This window comes from Notamacropus eugenii, chromosome 4 (assembly GCF_028372415.1).
Source record: "Notamacropus eugenii isolate mMacEug1 chromosome 4, mMacEug1.pri_v2, whole genome shotgun sequence".
NCBI classification, from domain to species: domain Eukaryota; kingdom Metazoa; phylum Chordata; class Mammalia; order Diprotodontia; family Macropodidae; genus Notamacropus; species Notamacropus eugenii.
In genome coordinates, this window is record NC_092875.1 from 2,248,660 (window position 1) to 2,264,770 (window position 16,111).

At 38.5% G+C, this 16,111-nt stretch overlaps 1 protein-coding gene across 1 annotated transcript in view; it reads right to left on the reverse strand.

Moving 5' to 3' along the window:
- Nucleotides 1–16,111, reverse strand: part of LOC140502735 (uncharacterized) — a 45,181-nt gene that overhangs the window by 1,268 nt on the left and 27,802 nt on the right. Inside the window, 1 exon segment of the mRNA XM_072606681.1 lies at nucleotides 2–1,873. Within this exon segment, the coding sequence (XP_072462782.1) occupies nucleotides 2–1,873 (1,872 nt within the window).

Here is a 16,111-nt window from a genome sequence, read left to right on the forward strand (position 1 = left end):
CTTGATGTAAAAGTCTTTCCACAATGATTACATTCTTAAGGTTTTTCTCCAGTGTGAATTCTCTCATGTTTAACAAGACTGTACTTCCATGTGAAAGTCTTTCCACATTGGCTACATTTATAAGGTTTCTCTCTAGTATGTATCTTCTGATGTTGAATAAGACCATTCTTCCAAGTAAAAGTCTTTCCACATTGGCTACATTTATAAGGCTTCTCTCCAGTGTGGATACTCTGATTTTCACCAGCATTTTTTTGACATGTGATACCCCTTCCACATTGATTATAGTCATAAAGCTTCTCTCTAGTATGGATTCTCTGATGTAGAGTAAGAGTTGTCCTTGCTCTAAAAGCCTTTCCACATTGATTACAGTCATAAGGTTTCTCTCCAGTGTGGGTTCTCTGATGTACAATAAGATAAGCCATCTTTGTAAAAGCCTTTCCACATTGATCACAGTCATAAGGTTTCTCTCCAGTGTGGATTCTCTGATGTTCACGAACAGACCTGCTACCTCTGAAAGTCTTTCCACATTGATTACATTTATAAGGTTTCTCTCCAGTATGGATTCTTTTGTGGCTAACAAGATTGCTCTTCCATGTAAAAGTCTTTCCACACTGATTACATTCATAAGGTTTCTCTCCAGTGTGGGTTCTCTGATGAACAATAAGATGACCCTTCTGATTAAAAGCCTTTCCACACTGATGACATTCATAAGGTTTCTCTCCAGTATGGATCCTCTGATGTTGAATAAGACCATTCTTCCAAGCAAAAGTCTTTCCGCATTGGCTGCATTTATATGGTTTCTCTCCAGTGTGGGTGCTCTGATTTTCACCAGTATTCTTTTGACATGTGAAAGCCTTTCCACATTGACTATAGTCATAACGTTTCTCTCTAGCATGGATTCTCTGATGTAGAGTAAGAGTTGTCCTTGCTCTAAAGGTCTTTCCACATTGATTACAGTCATAAGGTTTCTCTCCAGTGTGGATTCTTTCATGTTTAACAAGACTGCCCTTCCATGTAAAAGTCTTTCCACAATGATTGCATTTATAAGGTTTCTCTCCAGTGTGGATTCTCTCATGTTTAACAAGATTGGCCTTCCATGTAAAAGTCTTTCCACAATGATTGCATTCATAAGGTTTCTCTCCAGTGTGGATTCTCTCATGTTTAACAAAACTATCCTTCCATGTGAAAGTCTTTCCACACTGGCTACATTTATAAGGTTTCTCTCTAGTATGTATCCTCTGATGGTCAACAAGACCTTTCTTCCATGTAAAAGTCTTTCCACACTGATTACATTCATAAGGTTTCTCTCCAGTGTGGGCTTTCTGATGAACAGTAAGATGACCCTTCTGTTTAAATGCCTTTTCACATTGATTACATTCATAAGGTTTCTCTCCAGTGTGGGTTCTCTGATGTACTGTAAGTTGAGCCCTCTTTGTAAAAGACTTTCCACATTGATTACATTCATAAGGTTTCTCCCCAGTGTGGATCCTCAGATGTTGACTAAGACCATTCTTCCAGGTAAAAGTCTTTCCACATTGATTACATTTATAAGGTTTCTCAGCAGTGTGGGTTTTCTGATGTACAATAAGATGAGGCCTCTTTTTAAAAGCATTTTCACATTGTTTACACGCACATGGTTTCTCTCCACTGTGTATTTTCTGAGGTTCAGTAAGATATCTCCTCTTGGAAAAACTCTTTCCACATTGTTTATAGTCATGTTTCTCTACAGTGTGGATACTCCCAGGTGTTGTGCAGACTTCTCTCCAACTGAAGTCAGAAGGATCATCACTCAAGAATCTTTGCTTGTGAGTTTCTTCCACAGAAAGGCTTAGCTCTTCAGTAATTTGCTTCATTTCCAGTCTGATCTCCCCATCTGAAAAACAATAACAACACTGTAATGGCAAGTAAAATAGGATCTTTTACTGTTTTTCTTTGGCATAATCAAGTGCCTCTGAATGAATCTTGCCTTTATCAATCAAGAGTGTTTAATAGGATTAAAGGGGTGTAGGGTTTGTTCAGGGAGGACCAGTACCTTTGGTGTGATGTCTGCCAAGCCCTTTTCAGGGTACTTTCCACCTTTGGTGTCCATCTGTTCCACCCAACTCTCACCTGTGTCTCCAAGAAGCTGCAGCATGTGCAGTGGCCACATCCCCGTAAACCATTTTGGCAGATGAGCCAAACCAGGTTGAGGGTAACCAAGGGGTCTGAAACTCATTGGTGAGTTGGCAGGGGTGTCTACCCCAAGAATGTGAAGACTTCATCTGGTGGAATGGGTGGATGAGAACAATTTATTCCAACGGCCATGAAGGCAGATGAAGCAGGTGATGTGGAGTGCTTAGAGCTTGGTTAAACACAGAAGACATCAACGTCATCCACTGCATCCTGAGCCATCACCAGCCATCTTGACTGTGCCCTGTCACTGGACTATGATGACTCTGGAGGAGAGAGTGACATTGACGATGTCATGCAGCTCTGCCTCTCTTAAATCCAATTTATGCAGAACTCAAAAGATGTCACCCATAGCATTGTAGTGTTATGTCTGAAAGTGTTGTGGTGATAGGCAAATGATGAAGGAGCAGGTGTGGATACAATGGGAGCTGTAATCACAACCCTGCACATCAGCAGTCCAGGACATAGGGTCATTTCTCACTGGAAGCAGCAGTGGGACTTGGCAGGCCCCTGGCTGTCTGAGCAGCCTTTTCAGGATCACAGTGCTCACATCCTGGTGTGAGGAAGGGGTCTAGAAAAGGTGCCCTAACCATTGTCTGCTTACCCAACCCTAGCCTGACTACCATGGCAGGTGGGGAAGCCCTCTCTGTGGTCAAAACACAAAAAAATGTACAAAATCTACAAAAACATCTGCAAAGATGATTCCATGCACCATTGGCACATGGAATGTGTGCACAGTAAAAGACAACACAAAATCGAGTAGACTTGAAAGATGAACTGCTCTTGTTGCAAGAGAATTCAACTAGTATCACATTCAAATAGAAGCCCTGAGTGAAATAAGATTGGTAAATGAAGGCCAGCTTACTGAATTTGGAGCTGGATACACATTTTTCTGGACTGGCTACAGTGAAGGGGAGTCCTGTGAAGCTGGCATCGGTTTTGCAATCAAAAGAAATCTAGTTAGCAAGCTGGTATGCCTGCTAAAAGAAGTGAATGACAGGCTCATAATAATGAGGTTGGCACTCCCAAGAAAATGCCATACCACCATCATCAGTGCCTATGCTCCCACCATGATTAACTAAAATGAGATCAAAGAAAAATTTTGTGAAGACCTAGAGACCCTTATCATCAATGTGCCAAAAGAGGACAAGCTCATTATTCTGGGTGACTTCAATGCTAGAGGAGGCTCAGACTACTAGGCTTGGCAGGGAGTCTTAGGGAGGAATGGAGTTGGAAAAAGCAACAGCAATGGTCATGTACTGCTGAAAACTTGTGCATTGCATGACCTCATCACCAACACTGTTTTCTGTTCGCCTAAATGCAATAAAACTTCATGGATGCACCCTCACAGCAAACACTGGCATCTCATAGATAATGTGATTGTAAGGAGAAGAGACAGACTAGATGTGAGAGTGACAAAGGCAATGTGTGGTGCAGAGTGCTGGACTGATCATAGACTTATCCTTTCCAAGCTCAATATTTGCATTCATCAAAAGTCCTGCCCCCCAAGGAAAATGACTACTAGAAGAATCAATGTGTACAAATTACAGCACTTCTCTGAGTATGAACAGCTTGTTTTTAATCTGGAGGGAAAGTTGAGCCAACACATAATTGGCAACAGTAGAGCAGAAAAGGAGTGGGCAGCTTTCAAATATTTGGTGTACAGCACTGCATTTGCTTATCTGGGTCAGAATACTCACAAACACCAAGACTAGTTTGATGAAAATGATGAGGAGAGGGGAGGGAGATGAGCATTGTTTGAGAGGTACTCTCATCTGATTTGTTCAAAGGAGGGAACAATAACCTTAAGCAGATAATCCTAACTAGCTCTATAGGTAGTAGGAGGGGAAGGGGGAAGAAAGGGGAGGGTGGCTAAAAGGGAGGAAAGAAGCAATAAGAGTAAAGGGGAGTAAAAGGGAGGGGGGCTAAAAGAAGGAGGGGAAGGCTGCAGGAGGAGGGGGAGAAAAGTGAATACTATTGAGGAGGGGAAGGGAGACGGGAGAGTTAAAAGCACAAATGGTGGGAAAGAGGGTGGAGGGAAATACACAGATTGTAATCATAACTGTGAATGTGAATGGGATGAACTCTCCCATAAAACGGAGACGGATAGCAGAATGGATTAAAAGCCATAATCCAACAATATGCTGTTTACAAGAAACACATTTGAAATGGGGGGATACACATAGGATAAAGGTCAAAGGATGGAGCAGAATATATTGTGCTTCAGCTCATGTAAGAAAGGCAGGAGTAGCAATCCTAATCTCAGACAAAGCAAAAGCAGAAATAGATCTAATCAAAAGGGATAAGGATGGACACTATATCCTACTAAAAGGCACCATAGACAATGAAGCAATATCATTACTAAACATGTATGCTCCAAGTGGTATAGCATCCAGATTCTTAGAGGAGAGGTTGGGGGAGTTGAAGGAAGAAATTGATAGCAAAACTATACTAGTGGGGGACCTCAACCTCCCCCTCTCTGAACTAGATAAATCCAACCTTAAAATAAACAAGAAAGAGGTTAAGGAGGTAAATAAAACTCTGGATAAGGTAGATATGATAGATCTTTGGAGAAAATTAAATGGGAATAGAAAGGAATATACCTTTTTCTCAGCGGTACATGGAACATTTACAAAAATTGACCATGTACTAGGACATAAAAATCTCACAATCCAGTGCAGAAAGGTAGAGATAATCAATGCATCCTTTTCAGATCATAATGCATTAAAAATTACATGTAATAAAAGGCCATGGAAAGAGAAACCAAAAATCAATTGGAAACTAAATAATCTAATTCTAAAGAAGGATTGGGTTAAAGAAGAAATCATAGAAACAATCAACAACTTCATTCAAGAGAATGACAATAGTGAGACAACGTACCAAAACTTATGGGACACTGCAAAAGCAGTTATTAGGGGAAGTTTTATATCTCTGAATGCTTACATAAATAAAATAGAGAAAGAGGAGATCAATGACTTAGGCTTGCAGTTGAAAAAGCTAGAAAAAGAACAAATTGAAAATCCCCAAGTAAATACCAAATTAGAAATACTGAAAACCAAAGGAGAGATTAATAAAATTGAAATAAAGAAAACTATTGAATTAATAAATAAAACCAATAGTTGGTTTTATGAAAAAACTAATAAAATTGATAAACCTTTGGTTAATCTGATCAAAAAAAAGAAAGAAGAAAACCAAATTACTAACATTAAAAATGAAAGGGGTGAACTCACCTCCAATGAGGAGGAAATTAAAACAATAATTAGAAACTACTTTGCCCAACTTTATGCCCACAAATTCGATAATCTAAACGAGATGGATGAATATTTTAAAAAATACAAATTGCCCAGATTAACAGAAGAGGAAGTTGAATACTTAAACAACCCCATCTCAGAAAAAGAAATTGAACAAGCCATCAATGAACTCCCTAGGAAAAAATCTCCAGGGCCAGATGGATTCACAAGTGAATTCTATCAAACATTTAAAGAACAGTTAATTCCAATACTACATACACTATTCTTGAAAATTGGGGAAGAAGGAGTCCTCCCAAATTCTTTCTATGATACAAATATGGTTTTGATACCCAAACCAGGAAGAGACAAAACAGAGAAAGAAAATTATAGACCAATTTCCCTAATGAATATAGATGCAAAAATTTTAAATAAGATTTTAGCAAAACGAATACAGCATCTTATCACGAGATTAATACATTATGATCAGGTAGGATTCATACCAGGACTACAGGGCTGGTTCAATATTAGGAAAACTATTAGCATTATCGACCACATCAACAACAAAGCTAACAAAAACCACATGATTATCTCAATAGATGCAGAAAAAGCTTTTGAGAAAATACAACATCCATTCCTACTAAAAACATTGGAGAACGTAGGAATAAAGGGAACTTTCCATAAAATAATAAGCAGTATCTATCTAAAACCTTCAGCAAGCATTATATGCAATGGGGATAAGCTAGATGCATTCCCAATAAGATCAGGGGTGAAACAAGGTTGTCCATTATCACCACTATTATTCAATATGGTACTAGAAATGTTAGCTGTAGCAATTAGACAAGATAAAGATATTCAAGGAATTAGAATAGCCAAAGAAGAAACTAAGTTATCACTCTTTGCAGATGATATGATGATTTACCTAGAGAATCCCAGAGATTCAAGTAAAAAATTACTTGAATTAATAAACAACTTTGGCAAAGTTGCAGGGTACAAAATAAACCCACACAAATCCTCTGCATTCCTATATATTAGCAACAAAGTTCAACAGCAAGAGATAGAAAGAGAAATCCCATTTAAAGTTAGGGTAGACAGTATAAAATACTTAGGAGTCTACCTGCCAAAACAAACCCAGGGACTATATGAACACAATTACAAGACACTTTTTGCACAAATAAAGTCAGATTTAAGTAAGTGGAAAAACATTAGTTGCTCATGGGTAGGCCGTGCTAATATCATAAAAATGACAATTCTACCCAAATTAATATACTTATTTAGTGCCATACCAATTAAACTATCAGACAATTACTTTCTAGAGCTGGATAAAATAATATCAAAATTCATTTGGAAAAACAAAAGGTCCAGAATATCAAAGGGACTAATGAAAAGAAATGCTTGGGAAGGTGGCCTAGCGCTACCAGACCTTAAACTGTACTATAAAGCAGCAATTATCAAAACCACTTGGTATTGGCTAAGAAACAGAGAGGTAGACAAGTGGAATAGACTTGGCACTCAAGATGCAGTAGGCAAGGAATATAGCAACCTTCTGTTTGATAAACCCAAGGACCCCAGCTTCTGGGATAAGAACTCATTGTTTGACAAAAATTGCTGGGAAAACTGGATAACAGTGTGGCGGAAATTAGGCATAGACCCATACCTGACACCGTACACAAGAATAAAGTCCAAATGGGTACATGATTTAGGTATAAAGATTGATACCATGAATAAACTGGAGAAGCAAGGAATAGTGTATTTATCAGATCTATGGAGAAGGGAAGAATTCTTTACTAAAGGAGAGATAGAATGCATTATGAAATGCAAAATGGATAACTTTGAGTACATTAAACTGAGAAGTTTTTGCACAACCAAACCCAATGCAACCAAAATCCGGAGGGATGTAGTAAATTGGGAAAAAATTTTTACAGCTAAGCTTGGGGATAAAGGCCTCATTTCTAGAATATATAGAGAACTGACCCAAATGTATAATCATACAAGTCATTCCCCAATTGATAAATGGTCAAAGGATATGAACAGGCAATTTTCAGAGGAAGAAATTAAAGCTATCTATAATCATATGAAAAAATGCTCTAAATCACTATTGGTTAGAGAGATGCAAATCAAAACAACTCTGAGGTACCACATCACACCTATAAGATTGGCAAACATGACAGAACAAGAAAATGATAAATGCTGGAGAGGATGTGGGAGAGTTGGAACACTAATTCATTGTTGGTGGAGCTGTGAGCGCATCCAACCATTCTGGAGAGCAATTTGGAACTATGCCCAAAGGGCTACAAAAATGTGCATACCCTTTGACCCAGCAATATCGCTACTAGGACTATATCCCCAAGAGATCATAAAAATGGGAAAGGGTCCCACATGTACAAAAATATTTATAGCAGCACTCTATGTAGTTGCAAAAAACTGGAAGTCAAGGGGATGTCCATCAATTGGGGAATGGCTGAATAAATTATGGTATATGAATGTAATGGAGTACTATTGTGCCATAAGAAATGATGAACAAGAAGACTTCAGAGAGGCCTGGAAGGACTTATATGACCTGATGCTGAGTGAAAGGAGCAGAACCAGGAGAACTTTATGCACAGCAACAACCACAGTGTGTGAGAGTTTTTTCTGGTAGACTTAGATTTTTGTAATAACACAAGAACTTCTGAAAAAAAAAAAAAATCCCAATGGTGGACCTCAAGGCAAAATGCCTTCCACACTCAGAGAGAGAAATATGGAAGTCACTCACATAATGTAGCAGATCATGTTTGTGTATGTGTATCTGTTTGTGTATCATGTTCTGATTTGTTATACGGATTCTTTCATTTATCTTAGTCTGACTACATAGCATGACTATAGTGAAAATATACTCAATAGGAAAGTATATGTAGAATCTATACAGAATTGTATGCAGTCGTGGGGAGGGAGGGAGGTAGTGGGGGGTGGGTGGGGAGGGATAAAATCGCAATTGTATAGCAATGATTGTTAAACATTAAAGAAATAAAAAAATTAATAAAAAAAAATCAGTTCATTGTAATGACTTTAAAAAAAAAAAAAAGAAAAGAAAATGATGAGGAAATTCAGAATCTGATAACCAAAAATGAGAACTCCATAGGATATACCAGCAGGATAGTTCATCCACCTTTAAGAAAGCAGCATTGAATTCCATCAAAAGTAAAGTACAAGCAAAGACTAAAGAGAAGCAGGATTCCTGGCTCAGTAAGAAGGCAGATGAAATTTAGTTTTATGTTGATGGTAACAGTCCAAAGCACTTTTATGATTCCCTGAAGGCTATTTATGGACCAAAAACCTATGGTGCATCACAACTACTCAGTGCTGATGGAGCCACACTGATTAGTGATAAGGACATGCTCCTAGAGAGATGGGCTGAACAGTTCCATAGTGCTCTCAACAGACCATCATCAATCAATGCTGAGGCCACTGACCATTTATCTCAGGTTGAAGTCAATCCGTCCTTAGCTGAACTTCCAACTGAAGAAGAGGTTTGGAGAGTCATTAGGTTCTTTTTTTATTTAAGAAAAGTTTTACTAACGCATTAATATTTGGGTAAAATTATTGCAGTTGATGTGAAAGGAAGAAAAACTGTTACAGGCTATAGAAAAAAAAGTTTAAAACAATTAAAATATTAAACATGTTTCCAGGATTTAGGTGAATGCCTCACAAATCCATACCAGAAAATAAATATGGAAGATTAGATCCAGTATTAGCACCTCCAATATCACTGGCAGTAGAACTTTAATTCTTTCATTCTTTTCTAGTAAATCCTTTCGCTGTTAGTAAAGAACAATGCTCTCAAACCATAATGATCAACTTAATTTGAAAGACTTAGAAAACACTGTCATGAAGAATGTAGGTAGAAGAAAAATATTAAATTAGATTTTGGGGAGTTTTACTCAGGAAACATTCATATTATTTTACCTGAACTAATTACAAGATTTGTGTTCATCCTTCATTGCTGAAGAAGACCATGCCATCAGAGAAATGATGACATGACTTGCACTTGACTTTGTTTTGAGTGAGGGAGGGCTGTGCAGGTCACCAGCCTCACTTCTCCTCCAGAGCCATCTGAATTCAGTGACCAGATATTCATCAGGATGACTAGAGATGACCCAGGATGAGGCAATTGGGGTTGAGTGACTTGTCCAAGGTCACACAGCTAGTGAGTGTCAAATGTCTGAGATGAGATTTGAACTCAGGTCCTCCTGACTCCTGCACTGGTGCTCTATTCACTGCACCACCTAGCTGCCCCATGATAAAAAAAAAAAACAGAGAAACAGCAAAGCACAGTGGACATAGAACCAGCCTTAGAATTGGAAAGACTTGGGTTCAAGTCTTATTGACCCATTTTACTATTGGACCATGAACAAGATTTATGTGCATCCTGAATACTGAATTCAAGAAAAGTTTATGATTCATAAGTTTTACCAGCGGAGATAGTTGAAAATAAGCACATGCGGTATTATTCCTATCAAATTATTTTTCCCATAAGTGATATTTACAATAAAGCCAAAAGGAAAATGTCCATTACACCTGCTAATTACACATTAAGGGACAGAGCAAGGATGTCTATAGGTCTGATGATTTAATAAAACAAGCAACACATACTACATCTTCCCAACGTTCATGGCAATGCAGTAAGGACATAAAATTCTCCAAGGAAAATCAAGGTAACTGGAAACCACATGAAATACTGGTTCACTCAGTTACATTAAAAACAAATAGCATTATACATTATCTTGCCAATGAGCTTCAGTACGAGAAACTAATGGTAGAAACAGATCTTCTGGCAATCCTGTGAGTTCTGTGAAGTCTGGGAGATGTGGAAACAGGCCATAGGCATAGATTATCCCTCATCAAAAACCATGCACAGAAGAGAAAACATTCTTCAATTCAGAAATGAAACCAAACCTGGATATGACTTGTTGAAATTAAAAAAAAAAAACCTGGTAGAGATGACAGCATAAATACCGATCAAAACTCAAAGTCCTGGTGGCAGATAACAAATGGATTTGGGATTGGCCTGATTTACTCAGCTCATTTTATTAAATTGTTTTGAATTAAAAAAGTGAAATGCTTCATTATATTTTCTCAGAAATAATTACAAAGTTTACAGAGTCCTACAGAGTTTAAAGACACAAAGTGGATGCTGAGTGACTAGATGTCACTCCAGCAGTGGAATTTTAGAAAGTTAGTCCTTGGAGTAGAATGACACAACTTTCAGAGTGGCTCTGGAAGGTGACACAAAGTAATGGTGTTTGGAGAGGAGGTAGGGGACACTCTGCAGTTGGCTGGGGGACAGAAGAAAGTCCCATTCTGAGATGGACTCTTAGACTCCATGGTTTATCTTCCACTGCTCATGCTTCTGTCTTCATAAATGGTAATTTCAATAACATGAAGTCCTCTCTCCATCAAGGTCAACTACCATGCTGATGGTAAGTTCTTCAATTTGAAAAGGCTACAAGCCAAGACTAAAGTGGAGGGAGTGTTGGTGCATGATTTTCTGTTTGCAGATGACTGTGCACTCAATGCAGCCTCTGAAGCTGAGATGCAACAAAGTGCATTTCTGCTGCCTTTTCTAATTTTGACCAAATAATAAGCACCAAAAAAACAGGTGCTCTGTCAGCTACCACCCTTTCATCTATACGTGAAACCATCAGTTACAAGAAATGGAGACGTTTTGGATGCTGTGGATAAGTTCAGTTACCTTGGTAGTGTACTTTTCAGGGATGTACACATTGACAACGAGGTTGATGCACACACTGCCAAAGCTAACTCAGTGTTGGGGAGGCTCCAAAGAAAAGTATGAGAGAGAAGAGGTATTAGACTGACTACCAGACTGAAGGTCTACAGAGCGGTTGTGCTGATCTCATTTTTCTATGCCTGTGAAACATGGACAGTCTACCAACGTCAGGGCGAGAAACTGAATTGCTTCCACTTGAACTGTCTTAGGAAGATTCTGAGGATCACCTGGTAGGATAAGGCACCAGACACTGAAATCCTTGCTCAAGTTGAATTGCCAAGCAGTTAAACTGTGTTTCAGCACACTTATGCTTCAGCAACTCTAATGGGCTGGCCAATTGTTCTATTGTAAAATGTATTGCCAAAATTAGTATTTTATTTATTTATTTTTTAAGTTTATTTATTTTTAGTGTTCTACAATCACTACCATAAAACTTAGATTTTTTTCCCCCTACTTACCCCACACCTCCCCACTCCCTCCCTGATACAGCATACAATTCTATATAGGGTCTACACATACATTCCTATTAAATACATTTTCACTACAGTCATGCTGTGTAGAAGAGCTAAAATGAATGGGAGAAGTCATATAACAAACCAAAACATAATACACAGAAAAAAAATGATCTGCTACATTTTGCGATTGACTTCCATAGTTCTTTCTCTGGATGTGGAGGGCACTTTGCCTTAGAAGACCATTGGGAATTTTTTTTTAAGTCCTTCAGCATAGTTATCCTTCAGCAACTCCAAAGGGCTGGCCAAGTTGTTTGAATGCAAAATGTATGCTTGCCAAAAAGACTATTTTATGGAGAACTAACATAGGGCAGGCAATCACAGGGTGATCAGAAGAAGTGATACAAGGACACTGTCAAAGTCTCTCTCAAGAACTCTGAGTTTGGGAGAGCAGAGTGAGAGCAATTACTAACCTATGCTCTTAGACAAACTCCTTCACATACCTTTAAAAAGTAAATCTGACCAAATTTTGGAGGTGCAGAATCTAATGGGAGACTAACAGTGGTAGATTCACAGACCAGGACAGACTGGTAATTTGTATTCAGCACAGAGCACAACGTGTCCTGCAGTGGCACAGGCGAGCAGGAAACCCTCAGGGTGGCCTCAGGCAGCAGCAGCACAGCACAAAGATGTAGTGGCAGCCCAGTGCAGCAGACCAGCAGAGCAGAGTGAGTGACTGCCTTGCTGAGTCCCAGGTATCACCTGCAGCTGCTCCCGAGATTTTCAACCCACAGATTAAACATCTATAAGTCACCTACTTGATTTTCCCAGAGCCAAAATGGCAGAGTGATCTGTAAATGCTCTCTCCCTCTCCCCTTAGTGACCTTGAAAGAACCATAAAATATTTCTCCAGAAAAATCCTGGATCAGCAGGAAAAGCTGAAGGGGAAAACAGTCTCGTAGCACCTGAGGCTTGGAAAATAGCTAAGGGGCATTCCTCTTACTATGGCAGAGGGTAACCGGAAGGAGAGGAGTCCCAGAGGGGGTGGAAACTACCACTAGGAACCAGGCAAGCCTCAGCACTAGGAGAGGAGCCCTGGTGGGGGGTGTGTGTGTAAACTTGCACTAGGCCCTGGGCATGAGCTGAGTTTGCCTTTGCTCTAGCTTAACTGAGGAGCTCTCCCATGATTAGACCAACCCTTCCCCACTTAATAAGGTAGCCCCAGGGCTAAGCCAGGAAATACAAAACAAAAGGAAAAACAAAGGCACCTGCCCTTAGCTTTCTCACACCAGCAGCTCAACAACAGATTCTCCAGCTTCTAACTGAAAGAACCTGAGGCCACAACACACAAAGCCTCACCATCATGAGCAAGAAGAAGCAGGGCAAGCAGGAAAAGACCAGAGAATTTTTCTCTGGGGACAAGGACCAAAACACATTTACCAAAGAAGTCAGTATTGAGACTGTACTCCCATCTGAAACTTTCGAAGGGACTATGAACTGCTCACACGCACGCAGAGCATGCTTGGAACAGCTGAAGAAGGAAACAGAAGAAAAAATGGCCAATGATTTTCAAAGTATGAAAGAGGAATTCACTGAAAAGAACAGCTTTTTTAAAAGGAAAATTGAACAAATTGAAAAGGAAGCACAGAAACTTACTGGAGAAAATAATTCCTTGCAAGGAACCATTGGTCAGATGGAAAAGGAGATGCAAAAGTTAACAGAAGAAAACAATTTGTTGAAAATTAGAAATGGACAAGTAGAAGCTAATGACTCTATGAGACATCAAGAATCAAAAGAATAAAAAGATAAAAGACAAAGTAAAATATCTAACTGAAAAAACAACAGACCTGGAAAATAGATCCAGGAGAGAAAATTTGAGAAATATTGGCCTACCAGAAAGCCACGATGAAAAAGATAGTCTGGACAGCATCTTCCAAGAAATCATCAAAGAAAACTGCCCAGAAGTGCTAGATTCATAGAGGAAAATACTCCTCAAAAGAATCTACCATTCACCTCCTGAAGGGGATCCGAAACTAAAAACACCAAGAAATATTGTTGCCAAATTCCAGAATTATCAAGTGAAGGAGAAAATACTACAGGCAGACAGAAAGAAACCATTCAAATATCGAAGAGCTACAGTCAGGATCACACAGGACCTTGCAGCTTCTACATTAAAAGATCGAAGGAATTGGAATCTGATATTCCATAAGGCAAAGGAGCTAGGACTACAACCAAGGATCAATTACCCAGCAAAGTTCAGCATAACATTTCAGGCAAGGAGATGGACATTCAGTGAAACAATGGATTTCCAGACCTTCCTGACGAAACGGCCAGAACTCAATAGAAAATTCGATCTTCAAATGCAGGTCTGAAGAGAAGTATAAAAAGGTAAACAGGGGAAAAGAAAAATTTATTACTCAGTTTGGGCAAACTGCTTCCATCCCTATAAGGGAAAATGATGCTTGTTAATCTTGAGAATTGTACATCTATTTTGAAGTACAAAAGGGATATATATAGGCAGAGAGAGCAAGTATAAAGTAAATGATGTGATGATAAAAATGTGATTCAAGCATGCGAAGGAACTTGAACAGGAGATGAGAGAAAGGAGGAAGCACAAAATAACAAATGACATTACAGGAAGAAGTACAAAAATATAGTAGAAGGAAAGAGGGGAGAGAGATGAGCATTGTTTGAGAGGTACTCTCATATGATTTGGTTCAAGGAGGGAGCAATAAACTTAATTAAGTATATAAATCTAACTAGCTCTATAGGCAGGAGGAGGGGAAGGGGGAAGAAAGGGGAGGGGAAGCTAAATGGGAGGGATGAAGTAGTAAGGATAAAGGGAAGCAAAAGGGAGGGGAGCTGAAAGTAGGAAGGGAAGACTGCTGGAGGTGGTGGAGAAAAGTAAAAACTCTACTGAGGAAAAGGGAGACAGGAGAAATAAAAGCACAAATGGTGGGAAAGAGGATGGAGGGGAAGACAGAGATTGTAATCATAACTGTGAATGTGAATGGAATGAACTCACCCATAAAACAGAGGTGGACAGCAGAATGGATTAAAAGCCATTATCCAATAATATGTTCTTTATAAGAAACACATTTGAAATGGGGGGATACACACAAGGTAAAGGTAAAAGGTTGGAATATATTGTGCCTCAGCTGATGTAAGAAAAGCAGGGGAACCAATCCTAATCTCAGACAAAGCAAAAGCAGAAATAGATCTAATCAAAGAGATAAGGAAGGAAACTATATCCCGCTAAAAGGCACCATAGACAATGAAGCAATATCATTACTAAACATGTATGCTCCAAGTGGTACAGCATCCAGATTTTTAGAGGAGAGGTTGGGGGAGTTGAAGGAAGAAATTGACAGGAAAACTATACTAGTGGGGGACCTCAACCTCCCCCTCGCTGAACTTGATAAATCTAACTTCAAAATAAACAAGAAAGAGGTTAAGGAGGTAAATAAAACTCTGGATAAGGTAGATATGATAGATCTTTGGAGAAAATTGAATGGGAATAGAAAGGAATGTAACTTTTTCTCAGCAGTACATGGAACATTTACAAAAACTGACCATGTACTAGGACATAAAAATCTCACAATCCAGTGCAGAAAGGTAGAGATAATCAATGCATCCTTCTCAGATCATAATGCAATAAAAATTACATGTAATAAAACGCCATGGAAAGAGAAACCAAAAATCAATTGGAAATTAAATAATCTAATTCTAAAGAAGGAATGGGTTAAAGAAGAAATCATAGAAACAATCAACAATTTCATTCAAGAGAATGACAATACTGAGACAACATACCAAATCTTATGGGATACTGCAAAAGCAGTTCTTACGGGAAGTTTTATATCTTTGAATGCTTACATAAATAAAATAGAGAAAGAGGAGATCAATGACTTGGGCTTGCAGTTGAAAAAGCTAGAAAAAGAACAAATTGAAAATCCCCAGGTAAATACCAAATTAGAAATACTGAAAACCAAAGGAGAGATTAATAAAATTGAAATTAAGAAAACAACTGAATTAATAAATAAAACAAATAGTTGGTTTTATGAAAAAATTGATAAACCTTTGGTCAATTTGATTAAAAAAAAGAAGAAAATCAAATTACTAATATCAAAAATGAAAGGGGTGAACTCACCTCCAATGAGGAAGAATTAAAATAATAATTAGAAACTACTTTGCCCAACTTTATGCCCACAAATTCGATAATCTAAACGAGATGGATGAATATTTTCAAAAATACAAATTGCCCAGATTAACAGAAGAGGATGTTGAAAACTTGCACAACCCGATTTCAGAAAAAGAAATTGAACAAGCCATCAATGAACTCCCTAGGAAAAAATCTCCAGGGCTAGATGGATTCACAAATGAATTCTACCAAACATTTAAAGAACAGTTAATTCCAATATTATATAGACTATTTTTGAAAATTGGGGAAGAAGGAGTCCTCCCAAATTCTTTCTATGATACAAATATGGTTTTGATAC